Raw genomic sequence first — 16,894 nt, forward strand, 5'->3', positions numbered from 1 at the left:
ATCTGTATTATATATGTAATGTATGCTATATGTAATATGCAGTATATAATATGTAAGTATATAGTATGTGATGTATACATGATGTGTGTATATATGTACATATGTGTATATATAATATATATACATAATGTATATAACAAGGCAAAGCACAAAAATTAAAAATATATACTGTAATTTTTTTCTAATTAAATAACAAAGTACATTTGCCAAGTCAATAGCTGTCTACAGCATAGCAGAGGCATCATTAACCTGCCCTGCCAATGGTGCCAGGACTGGCACAGCTTCTTTATATGGAGACTTTTGCAGTGTGCATTAGGTTTGCATTGGTGGTCTCCATCACCAACTCAACTCCAAGGGGTCCTTTGTTTTTTTTTAATTAAGCATATTGATTTCACTGGGATGGCAGCTGCAAGGGTTCCTTTTGATAGCTTTTTCTTTCCACCAATGGCTCAGCCTGGCAGATATTGAAATTATTAACCATACTCATTCCAATTAAACATTCTGGAACTTAGACTATTTGGGCATGACAGGGTCTGCAGACGGGATTGACCATCTGTGACCTGGATGTTATCTAGGGCGCATTTCTCACTTGCTCCTGCAGACCCCCACTTCTGCAGACAGTCATGATGGTGTTAGGCACCGTCTCCACACAGTGGGTATCCTTTCTCTAGTACACAGTAGCCAGCAAATGTCAAGAGACACACTTGGGGAAGGGCCAAAGGAACCACTGTCATAATTCATTGCCATACAGTCTGTTTGGCCATCCCTCAGCTCTCATGATTGCTAAGGTAATTGAAGTTCCTGGGTGTTGACTTTTAAAGATCAGTGCTCAGTGAATTTCTTATTGAGGCTTACCCTTCAAGCAGTGGTTTCCTGGTGACCCGGTGGCCTTAGGCAATAGTGTGTCCCTGGACTCACAGGACAGCAAGATCACCAAGGGGTTTTTGGTCTTCAGATTGACTACTCCCCTACGACTGATGTTGTTTTCCTTTAACTTCTGATTCGAACTCTCCACACTTTTTACATAGCTCTGAGAATCTTCCCATAGTTCCTCCAACAGGGAGCTTCGTTGCCAGACTCTTGTCAAGGTATTAAGTCATTTGTCCCAACCAAAAGAAAAAAACCAAGCAAACAAAAAAGCCACAAACCACAAAACATATCCTTCTTTATTAGGTGCTAAATTTATATCCTTTCCAGCTGAAAATCTTACTAGTGAATTCTTTCAACCACCATTGGAGCACAAGACCATATAAAGACTATTGTTTCCATCCATACAATATGCCCTAAGAGTGACACACACAGTGCAAGATGCACACAGTTACAAATTCAGTTTCTCTACAGGTAATTTGTTTGTATAGGAATGTTCCACACGTCATTTGTGACATGCTTATACTAAAATACTCCATTAATTGAAATTTACCTGAATCTTGCATTTTTTCTTTATTATTCCATTTCCTTACATGTTCTAGAATACAATGCTGTCACTACACAGATGTACTTCTCAAGTTCTCATAGTTTAGCTTTGCTCTTTGAAAAGGTTTTTCCATCTAGTGCTGGTCTACAAAACTCCAGGCATTGTTTCTATGTTGGGTCCAGTAGATCCTGTGATCATTTATCTATTAAAACTAAGTGGGTTTTCATTGTTGTTGCTCCTGTTTATTTGTTTGTTTCTTTTTCTGTGAGATGCATCCTAAATTTAATAGACTAGTTTTAGGTCAGCAATAAATAAAACACTCTCTGAGCCAATACATAAAAGGGTGACATAGAAGATAAATGCATATCTAAAGTGTGAAACCGTTTACATATAATAGCTTGGCAATGTTCTCTAGGATATTTTTATTCAGGTTCAATCAGAGTAGAGTATATATTTCAGCATTGCTCTATCTGCATTCATGAAGAAGAATACATGGAAGAAAGTATAAAAATGTACTATGAATTACCTCAAGAAACTTTTCTTGAGTTATTAAATATTTCTTAACATGCTTTTATATTATTAAATTCATATAAAAGAAATGAAAAGAGACATTTAACTGTAACTCTAATTCATGTCTGTGTCTCTTGATAAGTTTATTTTGTTCTCCTAGGCTACAATTATTGCATTAACCTAATGAAACACTAATAATTGCTATTTAATATAATAAAAGTTCCAAGGCTCCTGTTTCATCATTGATACAGGAATCTATGACTTAGCTAGAAGAAAGCATATTTATTTTCATGCAGTACTAATGGGACTAAAATCCCTGGTTTTCTCCCTCGTAAGGAAGACTGATAAACCACAGTAGCACGAACAGTATTTGTGGGTTTGTCATTGATTGACAGATTCCTCCCACCGTAGACAAGTGCCATTACGACACACTGCCACTCTCAGTAGCTCTTCTTACTTGATTTGTTAATAACGAGACAGAGATTTTTCTAGAGAAAAAATTTTGTTTTCTCGGTATAATGATAGTAGTACTTTAATATAATTGGAGTCATTTATAATCAAATCTATTTTGAATTTAATAGGCAGTATTCTGTTAAGGACACACGTTACTCCAGATAGTCAAAGGGGTTTATAAAACAAACAAAAACTGTTAGGAATATTTTCCTGCATTAGATTTTGTCTTTACTCTTCTTCATTCTTTTGTATATCCCTACGGCCTCTGAGTTGGCCAATCTATTAGTTTTCTCCAGGAGGCTCGAGAACTTGGTGCGGAAGGCAATTGCTAACACTGTATGAGTGAAGAAGATTTTATACTTCACATCCTTTTCCTGTTTCCTCACTCTCTTTCATCCATTTATGAAAATGAACTCCCCTTCCTCAGTGCCCACTTGAAAATAAGGGTGGCTGGCTTTAGAAAGTTGCATCTTGAAACAAAGGTTATGTGTGCACGAGAGATTCTAAAGAAAGGAAGAAGATGTTTGAAGACGAAACAGCTGCAGAGGGTAAGACCAGCGCAGTAGGAAGAACCGATAACAGCATGGAGAATACCTGAATAGAGCTTAGACGGTCTGACCTTGGGAGAAACGGCAAGAAATGAAAACACGTATTGAACAAGCGAACAAGAAAACCACAGTTGTAAAGTCAAGCAGAATGTGGAGTCCTGGCCTGGAGAAGGGGATTGCACCACATCGGTCTCTGCAGCTGTAGCAAGGTATTCAAGCAAGGCTGAACTTAGGGTGGTGATGGTGTGCCAAGGTGCTGATGAAGATGGTCAGGGAGAGGAAACCAGACCCAAGTCTTAAAGAGACTGCACTTCCGGGATGACTACAAACTAATTAGCTGAGGACTGGAGAAATTTTGAAGTAAACTCAAGACTTTATCTCTGGGATCAAAGCCCAGGTCTTGTTCCTGTTCCTGGGTTTGAGGTGTATATGAGAGAAACAAAATAAATGTGATCCAAACGTTTGTTATTTTACCAGATGGTAATAAATAACGGAGTGGAGAGTGGTTAGTGAAGTCTACAATGGGATTTGATCTGTTGAGGGGGACGTGGGCAGCGAACCTCACTGGTTAGGTGAGAGCATCCATTCCCCTATTCGGGAAGTCGCCACTCTCTATGACACCAGGTCTCTGATGCCTGAGGTTCCAGGTTATTGTGAAGTCGGATCTCTTGGGATCAGAAGAAATCAGTATTTCAGTAATAATAGAAGAGGGGGAAATCAAGAAAGAAAGTAACTGGACAGCCGGAAGCAAATATGAGGCAGATCCAAATGACCTTCATTATTTCTCAGTTGGGAAATTTTCCCTGATTTGCTAAATTAATTGCCACTTTAACTATTTCATTGATCAAGCTGATGATATAAGCCACTTCCAGGTGGCAAACTAAAATTGTCTGTGTAAATGCTGTCATTTACTTGGGATTCTCCTGAAATTAGAGATGACTCTTCATTGCCCACCAACCTCCTTTCTTTGCATTCAACTTGCATATAGTTGGAACCCATGCAAATGCATAACTTCTAGAATTTCTTTTTAAAATCTTAATATTTCAATCAATTAAAATGCATATTACTTTAATGCAGTCTGACATTCCCTTTTCATTTCAGAGAAGTGAATGCATCTTTGGAGAATTCTTTCCCTTCATTTCCATGTGATTCTGGTAGACTGTCAATAAGAAGACCACAAGCTTTGACAATAAAGGAACCATTTGACCCTTACTGAGGAGCATCCCACACTGACTTAAATTGATTGGAACTAATGAAGAGCTATTAATACGTTTGGTCCTGCATCTTTCAGCATTCTCATTCCTCTAGCCTTCTATAACTCCGTTCCCTGAGCTGCTGAATAAAGTTATAAAAAAATTTCACACACACAGAGCTTTAAAATAGAAGTTTTTATTATCTGTGACTAATGAATACTGACTTTTGCAGAATCTGATGCTTACAGACCTCCAGGGACCACTGGAGTATGGAGAATTTATTATTGTGCTAAGGTCATAAAAAATGAGATCAACATTACTCTTAGACTAGTAATATATATTGGAGAATTCTGGGATGCCTGGGTTACTGAGAATGAAATTTATAAGAATATGGGAGAATTGCACATTTAATGCTAATGTTTTTACCTTCAGAGCCTTCCTGTGACCATATCTAAGGATCTCTTTTGGTGAGTTGCCATGCAACACTGATTAATAAATCAAATTGAGAAATGTATCATGCAGCTTATTACGTTAGACTAGGTCAACTGAGGGTGTTCTCCACCTATCTTATATGAATTTTGAGGAAAATATTGGGCATGACATACTTAGCAAGTTTATAATTGAGCATTTGAAACCCTCAAGCAAATTCTAACTTTGAAGTCTCTTGCCCTTGTTCATCTTCCTCTTTGCTTGGGGAAACGGGGTCCCTCACAAGAGAACCAAACAGCTCTTTCAGTCTTGGACGTCATTGGTACACAGCTCATTATCATTGTGTTCTAACCTCTTGGACCTTCCCCTTTTGCTCACATTGCTTTATCTACTGATTTCTCACTTCTCCTGGAATTTTCTGGAAACTCCCTTCTAAGAACTTTTGCACTGACTGCCCTTTGTAGTTGCTCAATTCTGTCTCAAGGTCATGGTGAGGTTTGGTCACCTCTCTAGTCTGTTCCCTTAACTAGCAAGTCTGCCTTCTTCTCTATTTACTCTACTTTCTCTCTCTCTCTCTCTCTCTCTCTCTCTCTCTCTATATATATATATATATATATATATATATATATATATATATTCACTTCATCCCCAAATTATTTTCCCCCAATAACCTATGACTCTAGATTAACTTTCTTATGTAGTTCTGTCCTTAAAATATGGGCTTCCCTTTTAAGTCCTTTCATTTAACCATTAGATTTTGGCTTAAAAGGTGGTCAGATCCTGGGTTGTGGCCTATGAAGGCTTGGTGGTTATCAGTTTTGAACTTCGGAGTGCTTTGTGAGGCCATGTAAAAAGACTGATCATCTTGATGGGCATACTTTTTGGGAAAAAAATGATGTACGGAAAATATGAAGTACTGAAACCACCTACGTGTCCAGTATCAGACTTCAATAGTCTGTCTCTTTCTGTAAGAAGGCACATGAATGTGACTCAGATTAGCATCATATGGCACAAAGTCTCATGGAACAATGGGGAAAATCATGCCATGCCATGCCGTGACAAGACCACACTTTGGACACACCAATTCTATGCTTTGCAGCAACATTCAGTGTGCCTTTCCCCCATAGGAGTATCAATTTCCTGAACACCAAGATGTCGTTTTGTTCTTTGTTGAACTCCCAACATCTGTACCAGTGCTGAACATGTCATAATGATGCAGAACAAATGAATGCATAAATTATTAATGAATATAAGTTAGGGTAGCCTATGGGGAGAAATGTATGATCCATGCTTAGAAGCAGAAACATGCCCAAGAATATTTTCAGTAACTAATCTGTATAGTTAACCAAGATTTTTATTTGTTCAAAAAGACTTTGGAAACACACTTCTTAAAAGAAAATAATCTCATTTTGAATTTGGTTAGATTTCTTGACTAGGATGTGCTTGTTGGAAAGTGTGAATTCAACTTCCCACCTGAGGTTAAGTTTCTTTATTAAATGATTGGAAACCCTGATCAAATGCCACTCAAAGCAATTGATTTAGCTTGCTAGACATCTTTTAATGTAGAGGCAAGGACTCAAACATTAGAGGATGGATTAGGGCGGTAGCATGAACCCAGTCCTGTTTCCTTCTAACAGCTCAAAATAGATATTTATTATCTCTATTAGATTCTGATTATAAGATTGGTAAACGTCTAATATAAACTAGTAAGAAATGCAATTATAGCCTTTTCTCTCTTCATCTAGACTACTTGAAATATAGAATTCTGGAAAAGCCACAAGGGCTTAGATTAATACAAGCCTCTTCAGCTGGGCAGGAAAAGAACATCCATTTCTCAGGCCAAGGGAAGGCAAGCTGTTTGCTGAGATAGCTCACCTCCTAACCTGAAGGAGTGGTCACACAATGAAAGTTTCCCTTTGCTTGTTAAAAATAGTCCTTCATTTCCATGGGGGCATGGAGAATGCCAACACTTTGTGTCACAGTGTGATTCAAGAGGCTGCCAATCCCTCAACCCATATACTATAATTGTCTAAAACATTTCTAAAATCAAGCTGATATGAGTTCACAATTTGGACAGAACACATACTCCTGGCATATGGTACACCATGGGAGATAGATGTGCAAATCGAAAGATGTTTGTGGGAAATGAGGGCAGCCTGACAGCACTCAACAGACCTTATCTATCACATGTGCCTAGAGTTAGGAGATCTAAAGACCTCTCCTCTATAGGGCAAATTAGGTAATTCTTTGCAAACCTTTACTTCTTACTATATGAACTCTCAATATTTCACTGATATGTCCTCCTCATACACAAACTGTATTTTTTCCAAAGAGTGTTTTTGAATAATACTAATTCATTATCATTAGGTAGAACTTATTTGACTTGGTAAGCACCATGATAGAAAATTGATAAGTAGGTAGGTAGGTAGGTAGGTAGGTAGGTAGGTAGGTAGATGATAGATAGATAGATAGATAGATAGATAGATAGATAGATAGATAGATAGATAGATAGCACATCTATCTGTGCCCTTTACTTGAGTGCCATGATGTTTCTCCTTCTCTCTAGAATGCGGTCCAGTACTACATACTTAGACATAATACTCAATTTGTGATGTTGGCAATTTTGAAACAGGGATCCAATAATTCTGAGGCCCTGAAAATAAGATTAATGTCCACATATCTTATGATAATAATGTTCTTGGGAATGAAAATGACAATATATGAACAATTGTTGAATTGTTGATCTTTTTTTTCATTTTCATTTATTTATTTATTTATTTATTAAAGATTTCCGTCTCTTCCCTGCCACCACCCCCCATTTCCCTCCCCCTCCCCCAATCATGTCTCCCTCCCTCCTCAACCCGAAGAGCAATCAGGGTTCCCTGCCCTGTGGGAAGTCCAAGGAACCCCCACCTCCATCCAGGTCTAGTAACTTGAGCATCAAAACTGCCTAGGCTCTTACAAAGCCAGTACGTGCACGAGCAAGGAACTCAGGACCGCAAGGGGTGCACCCACACACTGAGACAATGGGGATGTTCTATTGGGAACTCACCAAGGCCAGCTGGCCTGGTTCTGAAAAAGCCTGGGATAAAACCAGACTCTCTGAACATAGCGGACAATGAGGACTACTGAGAACTCAAGAACAATTGTTGATCTTACGTTCAAGTTTGCATTCATTTTTTCACAGTTAATTTTCCTGAGCCCTCAAGACCTGGGATTTGTGACAACATTTGCCCTATAGTAAATAATAGATTAGATTTTTTATATCCCTGACAGTAGAAAGGTAGCTTGTTATATTACAACTCTTTTGTGTTTTAACATCGACTTGTGCAGTACTTGGAGCATCCCATCTTCCCTGTTTACTTGTATTTTCAGTGGCGAGTCAAACAGTTTCCTTGTGGAAAGGTGGAGCCTTGCTCGTTATGTGCAGGTCTCATGCTTGTCTGGTGATGCACAGACATGTAAGTACCAGGAAGCTCGCTGTGGGGAATTCAAGGTAAGCCCCCATAGAAGAGTCAAAGTAATGCATTTGCATCTGAGAAAATCCTCTGTCTCAGCTACAGGCCTACCACACATCAGCCATCATACTCAGAGGAGTAGCATATCAAGAGGACATCTTACAAGGGGTCACAATGTAACCAAAGACAACCTTTGTTTCTCCTATGTATGAAGAAATAGGAAGGGAGGGAAGAAGGGCAGTGGAAAAAAAACTGAGAGAGAGAGAGAGAGAGAGAGAGAGAGAGAGAGAGAGAGAGAGAGAGGAGAGAGAGAGAGAGAGAGAGAGAAGACCTAACAGGTGCCAAAAGCTTAATTCTAGAGGTACAGCTGAGACCAATGCCTTTTCCATCCACTATTTTACTTATTTTTTTTTTCCTTGGGAAATGCTCAGAGATAAATTCGCTGTTCCGTTCCTCTCCAGCAGAGATAACAAGATGTGAAGTCATTCATGTTTTTACAGTGACTCTCTTCACACCCGGGGGTAACAGTATCAAATCTTCAGGATCACCGGGAAAGTTGGAGGATGGAGGATCTGTACAACATACTGAGCAGGAAGCCTCTCTGTGCTATGGGAAGTCATATTTTACCAGGGTTCAGGCAAAGCTGGGTTGTGTTTTCCCAAATATAGGATGGAAATCACTTTAAGAGTTTGAGGAAATGAAGTTGGTTTCCTTACCTTTCTCTTCCCATCTTTCAGGAACAATGAACACTGAAATGTCATTGATAAAAATGAGGACACTTGAGGAGAGGGCATTTTCTCGACACTGTATCCAGTGAGTGGCAGTCTGCTATTTTCTTATTTGTGAGCACCATTGGTTTGGTTAACTGTTTCTTACACCAGTTCAGTGCTTCTGTGCACTTAACATCTTAAGATATTCGAAGTTCTCAAGACTTAAGGAGAGTTGAATGTCACACCAGATGTGAGGGTGATTAAGATTGTGACCCCATTTTCTTCTTGCAGTGAATTGGGGAGCTCTTAATATATGCCAAGAGTCATAGTTGACACAGCAGAGAACCCCTCCTACTTTTAGATTCCTGTCTTGTCCTGTGACTAACGGAGCACATCACTGTTAGTTACAGGGTTGCCTTTCACTTGGGAGATTCTGGTCTAGTTCACCTTAATTCATCATTGATTCATGGCTGACTGCTTTGCTTGCATGATGATGACAACGGTGTTAGCCTGGAGTCTAACAAATGTGGCTGCAGAGTCTTTCATCACTCCGCCCGTTGGTAATACACTGTCAAAACCCCACTTGAGACATTGCCTTTCTATCCCCGTGTCCATCCATCCCCATGAGTACCTTTTCCTATGAAGGCCGGCACACAAAAGGACCACATTACCTATCCGTGTTTCTGTCAGTTGGGCTTTACACGGCACTCTGATTTTATTAAGCACCAATACTTAAGATGCTTACAAGTTCATCCTTGTTAAATTCCCCACTGGCATCTGGCTTTGACTTAGGGCTGAAACAGACTTTTCAGCTTCCCAAGCTCAGGTGGAGTCTTGGACAAGATGGCCTGCAAGGCTTAGCTGTGGATGCCTCTGGCTGCTTGTCACAGCCAGATGTAATTAGCTGTTTTGTGGCTAGTCCACAATGTGCAGGGCTACCGTCTATGAAAATGGGGTTGCGATCATCTTGGTAGACAGATATTTGCTCATCAAATTTGAATATCTTAGGATCGGTGATGACTCTGTCAAGACTTTGTACCATAGTCTAGAGCTTTTCCAGCGTCTTTGTTTCTCTGAGAGGGAGAAACCTGGGCTTATTTCCTCAAGATTACACTTTAATGTCAACTGAGGAAGGAGCCCTCAGTCTCTTCAGTATTTGTGGTATAGGACAGACTGCAAACTCTTGTTTCTGGAAACTGTCAGTTTGTTTGTGTTTTGTCTGTATCATGCTTATCTAAAACTCATTCAATAGATAAACCTTCCTCTCTTGCATTAAACACTAATTTGAAGCTTTATTGAAATTTGTTGAATTCCATTATGAATTATTCAATACTGATACAGTCAAGAGTCTTTTATCTCAAATATTTGGAATGAGGGATATCAAATTTGAGTTTTTTAACTTTATAATTTGTCTACACACAATGAGGTGCCTAAGGAATGGAATCTAGCACTAAGTACTGACTTGAATTGTTTCCTATGTACCTTGTACACACAATCCCAGGTAAGTTTATGCAATACTTCTGTGTGCTTGAATTTAACTCTGAATCTTCCCTGGAGTCACGGGTAGAATTATTCGTGTGTGAAATCAGGTCTGTACACAAAACTGTTGGGTATTTAGCACATATCAGATTTGGTGTTTAGGGATGTTCAGCCTGTACACCTTACTAAATCACAAAAGAAAAGAAAAGAGAAGAAGAAACACATTAGTAACATTTGTGCCCATGAGGATTTTAACTAGCTTGCGTGATGGACTTTCACAACATGGCTGACAAAGGGAGAATTACAATATGAAATTATTGCGCACAAACCACCTTTTATTCAGTATCACTTTGATTTATTTTTCCTAGATTCTCTTTCCTCAGATGGAAAAATGATTTCATCAAGAAAACCAATGTTTCTGCCAAAGTGAAAGAATTCCATGTCTTAATGCATTTTTAAAAAACAGAAATCACCATGAACGACATCACTGTTTCGCCTTTCTCCTTCTCTCAATTTGTTAATTTTTAAGGAAATTTCCACTGGCAGAAAGCAGTGTATTTCTCTCCAATAGAATGATTATATTTTATTGCTGCTTTGTTTAGTATATATTTTTCACAATTGGGAAAAAAAAGTCTAGGTGAAAACCTATCTAGCAAGAGAACTAGTTTACATGGTTGTAGCATTTAAATTGCTGCCCAAGGGGGGGGTGTAAAAAAAATTAAAGAAAAAAGATTTAAAGGTGAAACATCATAGAACATCAAAAAAAAACTTACCTCAATTGCCTACCACCTATCACATACTACAGCTCAACTTTCTAAACAGTATTACAGTCCTTTATTATAAGCCCCTAGTGGTTCTATAGCATACATTTTTTTAAAAAAACGCTACTACAAAAAAAAAAGTCTTTTCTCTGTTTTTTTTTTTTCCTATCGTGTACTTAAGCTACAGATAACTGTTGAATAAAAAGACTACGGTAGGTATAAATGTAATAGTTAACTAATCCTGTTTGCTGATGTTCTTTTCCTGGCCCACGGAATGTGGCGTCTTTTAATCCAGCATCTTCTCCTGCTTCTTGCCTTCCTTTTTCTTCTTCTTTGATTCTGCTGCAGTTTCAAAGAGAGAGAAAGAGAACATCATCAGGGTTCTAATCTGTGAGAGGGAAGACAGGTTTCTTATAATTGGCCAAGTTCAGCAGACAAGGCATTGGCTCTTGCTAAATTGCCAGTGTGTGTACATGTGCACAAACAAGAGCTGGGGGAATACCTATAAAAATAAGCAGGAACACAGCCTACCTATGTGCACCACTAAACATGCTTGTTACCGTGTTGCTTGCTTCCATTTGGAATGTCAAATATTGTTTGAGGGTCCTGCTTAGAAAACATATACAGCAGGCTGGCCTCTCTTGGGAGTGAACCGGATCTCTTCCTGATGGAAGGCTTCAGCAGCCTTGTTTAGCTCCAGTGCGTCTCAGAGTCCCTTCGAATGAAAATGTTCATTAGCATTCTTTTTTCTTTTCCTTCTGAGCAAACAGTTCCTAAGTGCTTCTAGTCTGTATCTCCAGCTGCTGATACATTCAGGCAGCTCTTTTTATAGGAGAACAATGGACCATATGGTATGTAGTCCATCTATAGGGTCATAGAGTTGGGTGAAACACACAGAGGGTATTGACCTGCCTTCTACTAGATCCACGCATTAGCCCATTAGGATTTGCAACAAATGGCTCCATCCTTTCTATTCAATGTTCTTACATCGCTCTTTGACTGATATGAGAACACAGAGGGTCACATTTGGAAGGTTAACATTGTTTTCTTACGTTTAAGAGCAAAGCCTGAATTAACTCTCTGGATAAAGCCAGTTTCATTGCAGTAGTTTTCAAGGTAAAACAAAGGTTTGGTATGAACATGAGGGTCCTCACTTGACCTAGGGCAGAACTTCACTTGGTGAAGCCAAGTGCTTTATAGTGGGTCATGCAGTGGCCACTCTCCAAAGCATTTAGAGTCAGGAGGACCCAGACACTGATGTATAACAGAAGAGCACTTTAGTTCACACTGAACAGAGCCAAGTGGCATGGCATGCCAAACATTAACTCAAACCCCAGGCTCTCCATCACTTTCTCCCTCCTGGACTAATCCCGTGAAGCAGACGTGCTTGCTAGGAAATGAGCAACATGTGAGGGGTAGGGCTACTGCTGGGGGAATGGCTGCTCTGTTCCCAGCTCCAGATATTTTACACATAACATGGGCTCATGTAGAAAATATAGAGACATACATCCATCACAGCAACACACTGACGTTTCAGCCCCCTGGGTTTGCAAACCCTCATCCTTTCCTTGGCCTATGACTAAGTTCATAGAGGAGTGTTCATGGTTGGGACACAGATACAAGATGGCCCTTGCTCTGTAAAAGTTCGCATTGTTAGATTAGAGATGCCACTGTGTTTGCAATTAGTTGGAAAGTGTTCCTAAAGTCCTGAGACCTTCTAACAAAATAGTAAAATTCAAGCACCTCCTATTGCTATAAATTATGATTATAAGCTCCATCATTATATGGCCTCCAAGAACCAAAGGAACTACAGTAAAGTGTAGCAACTACCTGTTGTGGGGTATTTGTCCACTGTATGGAGATGTATTTCTGTGACTGGTGTGACAGAGAACGGAATGGCCAATAGCTAGGTAGGAGAGGATAGGTGGGATTTCCAGGGAGAGAGAGAAAGAGGAGTCATCTAGACATGAGGAATGCACCAGGGAGATGCAGAGGATTGCAGGATGTGCAGTGCAGAGACGAGCTAACGAGTCACGTGACAGAACCATAGACTTAAAAATATGGGCCATAAGAGCTAGTCAAAAACAAGCCCAGCCAAAGGCTAAGCTTTCACAATTAATAATGAGTCTCCTCGTTGTTATTTGTGAGCCAGCGGTCTGAAAGAAAGTCAAACTACAACTGCCAATAGGAAAGATGAAGGAAATGAGAAGAATGGGGAGCATGTTCCATATCATAGCACATCCCGGGCCCATTTTCTTCATGCAGAAACCTCGAGGCTTTTGTGAAGCACTTTCTAAAGAGCAAGTGCCAACTTGAAGTGACATCTGCTTCATGTCGCTCCCTGACACACATCAGCCCTGTGTCGGGGAAATCAGTCAGTCTGCCAAGTGGCAAGAATAAAACCCGCATCCTCATGGAGGGATACTGGGATTGAGTCCTGTCTGAGATGATGGGCTCTGAGATCCACTTCACTACAACTGCCTCCCAAACATTCATTTCTTCAGTGAGAAGCACATATGCACGCCATCTCCACTGTGTACCAGATGCAGCTTGAGCGTCTCACATATAATGGCAGAAGGAACAAAACTGCATCTTCAAAAAGCTGGTATTATAAAAAAATTTTAGAAAGAAATGTTTTCAAGATTGTTCCGTGTGCATATTTCAAATTTTAAAGATATTTAAAGGTCACACTTATGTTGAAGATCATGCCAGGGTTTTAATGGCTTTGGGACCAATTTTTCTTGCTAATTTACTGCAAATACATTACAGATTTCTGTGACATAAAGTAGTGAACATCCACAAGGAAAATGAGTTAATAAGAAGAAAAGTGTTTATAAATTTTAGGCAGTGTGAAAAAAAAGATAATGTCTCCCTTCTGGGTTATTTTATCATTCTTGGAAATATTAATAACTTTTCTGTTTTTAAATGTAGCATGAGCTCATGTAGACAATATAGAAACAGTTTACATTCTATCAGGAGTTGTCCATCATTTTACAATATGGAAACAAAATGATTTTTGGTGACTTCTATTTATATTTCTACCTATTGTTTTTATTAGGGATGCTCTGAAAATGGTTGAGTATTAGAGAGATGGCACAGCGGTTCAAGTATTTGCTGCTCCTGGAATGGACCTGGGTTATTCTCCCAGCACCCACATAGAGCTCACAACCATCTGTAGCTCCAGCTGCAGGGGATCTGATGACTTCTTCTGAACTCTCTGGGCACCAGACACTGACTTGGTTCACAGACATACAGGCAGAGAAAACACTCATACATATAAAATAAAAATAAATCTTTAAAAATCTGTTGAGTCTACTTTCTGTGATACTTGTATAAACCTTGAAACATGATCAAGTAGTATTTTAATGATAGAAAATAACGTATCCCATCTTTCTAAACAGTTCTTCCTTTATAGTTCATTTGGATTGCCGGGATGGTTTTTTGTTGTTTTTGCTCCCAATCAAGGTGCATTAAAATGTTTATCTGAGTATAGATTATTAGGAGATGATCCCCTGGATAGAATAGGGCGTTTTAAAGCTCCAGATCAGTATTGTACTGCACTACACTTCTTGTAAATTCTAATCCAAATTCTTATCAGCAGCTTCTATGGGATCTTCTGACGTCAGTTTGCTCCACAAAGCTGAATAATCAAAGGATGTGAACCATCTCCTCCTCTCACCACAGGCCCTTAGGAACAACCGTTATGCGGTTGGCAGAATAACTTCTAAACTATTTTCTATACTAGGGAAATGAGAGAAAAGGTGTCGGGGGGGGGTCCATTTAAACACTTTAAGGACAGATACTTTCTAAGTGAAAGAGTTGAGTATTCTGGGGCAGATTTATCTCAGTTTCATAGCAAAGATGGCAGGGATGAAGAAAGGCATGTGGCGGTTTAAATAGGAATGGCCCCCATAGGCGCCTATGTGTGAATGCTTGGTCATTAGGGAATGGCACTACTAGACAGGAACTGGGAGATGCGGCCTTGTTGGAGGAACTGTGTAACTGAGGGTGGGCACTCCCAGCACTCAAGAGACAGAGGCGGGCAGTCTCTGTGATTTCATGCACAGCCTGGTCTACAGACAGAGTTCCAGGAGAGGCTCCAAAGCTACAGAGAAACCCTGTCTAAAATAAATAAATAATAGTAATATATAACATGCTAAATATTATACAAAGTGGTACAATACAGGTAGATTATTTATTTCAACCAAATAGAGCCAAGTTAACAAAAGTCCCTAAAAAGTATTTTCCAAAGGAACTCAAGCACCTATCAATAAACAAATAGCTATAAATAAAGTGAATAGGCAATAATGACATCTAAATAATGTAAACCAAGTTTATTTCTCTTTCTACAAGCATCCCAGTCTCTTTCCCTCCCAACGTCCCACTTCCTTTTTGTGTGCGGTGGGGGGAGAGCATGTGAGGTCTTCTTTGCTTTCTCAGAAAATTGATAATGTACTTTCCATGTACAGTTGACATGAAAGAAAAACCAGCCATGTGTTGGTGTGTCAGGGTCACTGATTGACTTGACTCTTGCATATACAATGTAGAAAATGGACAAGTTTTATTATTAGTTTACTAATATAGCTGCACAATCCTAATATTCTAACACCTTTTCACACACTGAGATGAGAAATCAGTATTTGGCTTTCTCTTTTTCTGCAAAAATCTCTTCCCTTTCCTGAGTCGGTGGGCCACTGTCATGATCTTGCACTCAGCAATGGTTTTCCTACTGACTTTGTCCACCCTGAGGCAACAGGGATGACATCTAAATATATAATATATTATTTCTGAAATGAAAAACATTTGCTATATTATAGATGATGAGCAATTATATTGATGGCATCTGCTAGAAATGTCACATTTCCACTTAGCTCATTAATGTTTTCTGCTGCCATACCCAATAACACTATAATATATGATCAGCATCAGTAAAATACTAAATGATGATTGACAAAATGATGAGAAGCATGAACTTCAGGATGTGAAGATTTTTATAACCCTGTGAATTGTTCCTTGTTTGCTTCCATATGAATTTTTCTCGGGGGTTCAAAAAATGATAGACATGGATGAAATGAGGTTAAATGTTTCCCTAAGTACATGCTAAAGCCCCAATCCATGTATATTGTGGAGTCAAAATATCTGGAGTAATTCAGGAGTAATTCTGCCAAAATGAAGTCCTAATCTGGTGACTGGTATCCTCAGAAACCTGAGGACACTGGAAGAAAACAGCCATTTCCAAGCAAAGAGAGAGATAGCAGACGACACCAACCTACACAAACCTCAGTCTCTTACTTGTAGCTTCCAGAATCATGTAGCAAGGCATACGTGTTGTTTAAGGTATTGAGTCTAGGGTGCTTTGTACAGCAGCTCTAGTGAATGAATACATCACTTAATTTGTGTCTGACCAGTTCATGTATGTATGTCCTTAAGATCTGCTCTAGAAGGTCAAAACATGTGTTCTTGCCTTTTTCATTCATCCTACAGAAGAAGAGAATATTTTTAAATGTATCTTATTGACACCGAGGACAAAGAGGTGGGGGCTGAGAAGGTGGATCAGTAGGCAAGGTGCTTGTTGCAAGAGAATGAGGACTGGAGCTTGAATCACAAGAACCTATGTAAAAGGACAAGCTTTTCTAGGATGGACTCTGAAGGGCGTGTCTGCAACCCCAGCTTCAGTAATGAGAGAGAGAGAGAGAGAGAGAGAGAGAGAGAGAGAGAGAGAGAGAGAGAGAGACAGGCAAAACATAGAGGGTCATTACCCAGCCAGCCTAGCCAAATCGGTGATCCTGGTTCAGTGAGTGATCTTGTCTCAACAGGCAAGGTGGAGAAGCTAATGAAGAAGACAGCCAACTTCAACCCCCATCCACCATGTACACACGCACATATACACATGTTAAAATACAAAGAAGAGGGGGAATGAGGACCGTTGCACATATTCT

At 39.4% G+C, this 16,894-nt stretch overlaps 1 protein-coding gene across 1 annotated transcript in view; it reads right to left on the minus strand.

Annotated features, from left to right (window-relative positions):
- Positions 1-10,508: 10,508 nt before the first annotated feature.
- Positions 10,509-16,894, minus strand: part of Ptn (pleiotrophin) — an 84,755-nt gene continuing 78,369 nt past the window's right edge. Inside the window, exon 5 of the mRNA XM_005365827.3 lies at positions 10,509-11,297. Coding sequence (XP_005365884.1) covers positions 11,242-11,297 — 56 coding nt within the window. The 3' untranslated portion in view covers positions 10,509-11,241. The remainder of the gene's footprint in view (positions 11,298-16,894) is intronic.

This window comes from Microtus ochrogaster, unplaced genomic scaffold, assembly GCF_000317375.1.
Source record: "Microtus ochrogaster isolate Prairie Vole_2 unplaced genomic scaffold, MicOch1.0 UNK4, whole genome shotgun sequence".
Lineage (NCBI taxonomy): Eukaryota > Metazoa > Chordata > Mammalia > Rodentia > Cricetidae > Microtus > Microtus ochrogaster.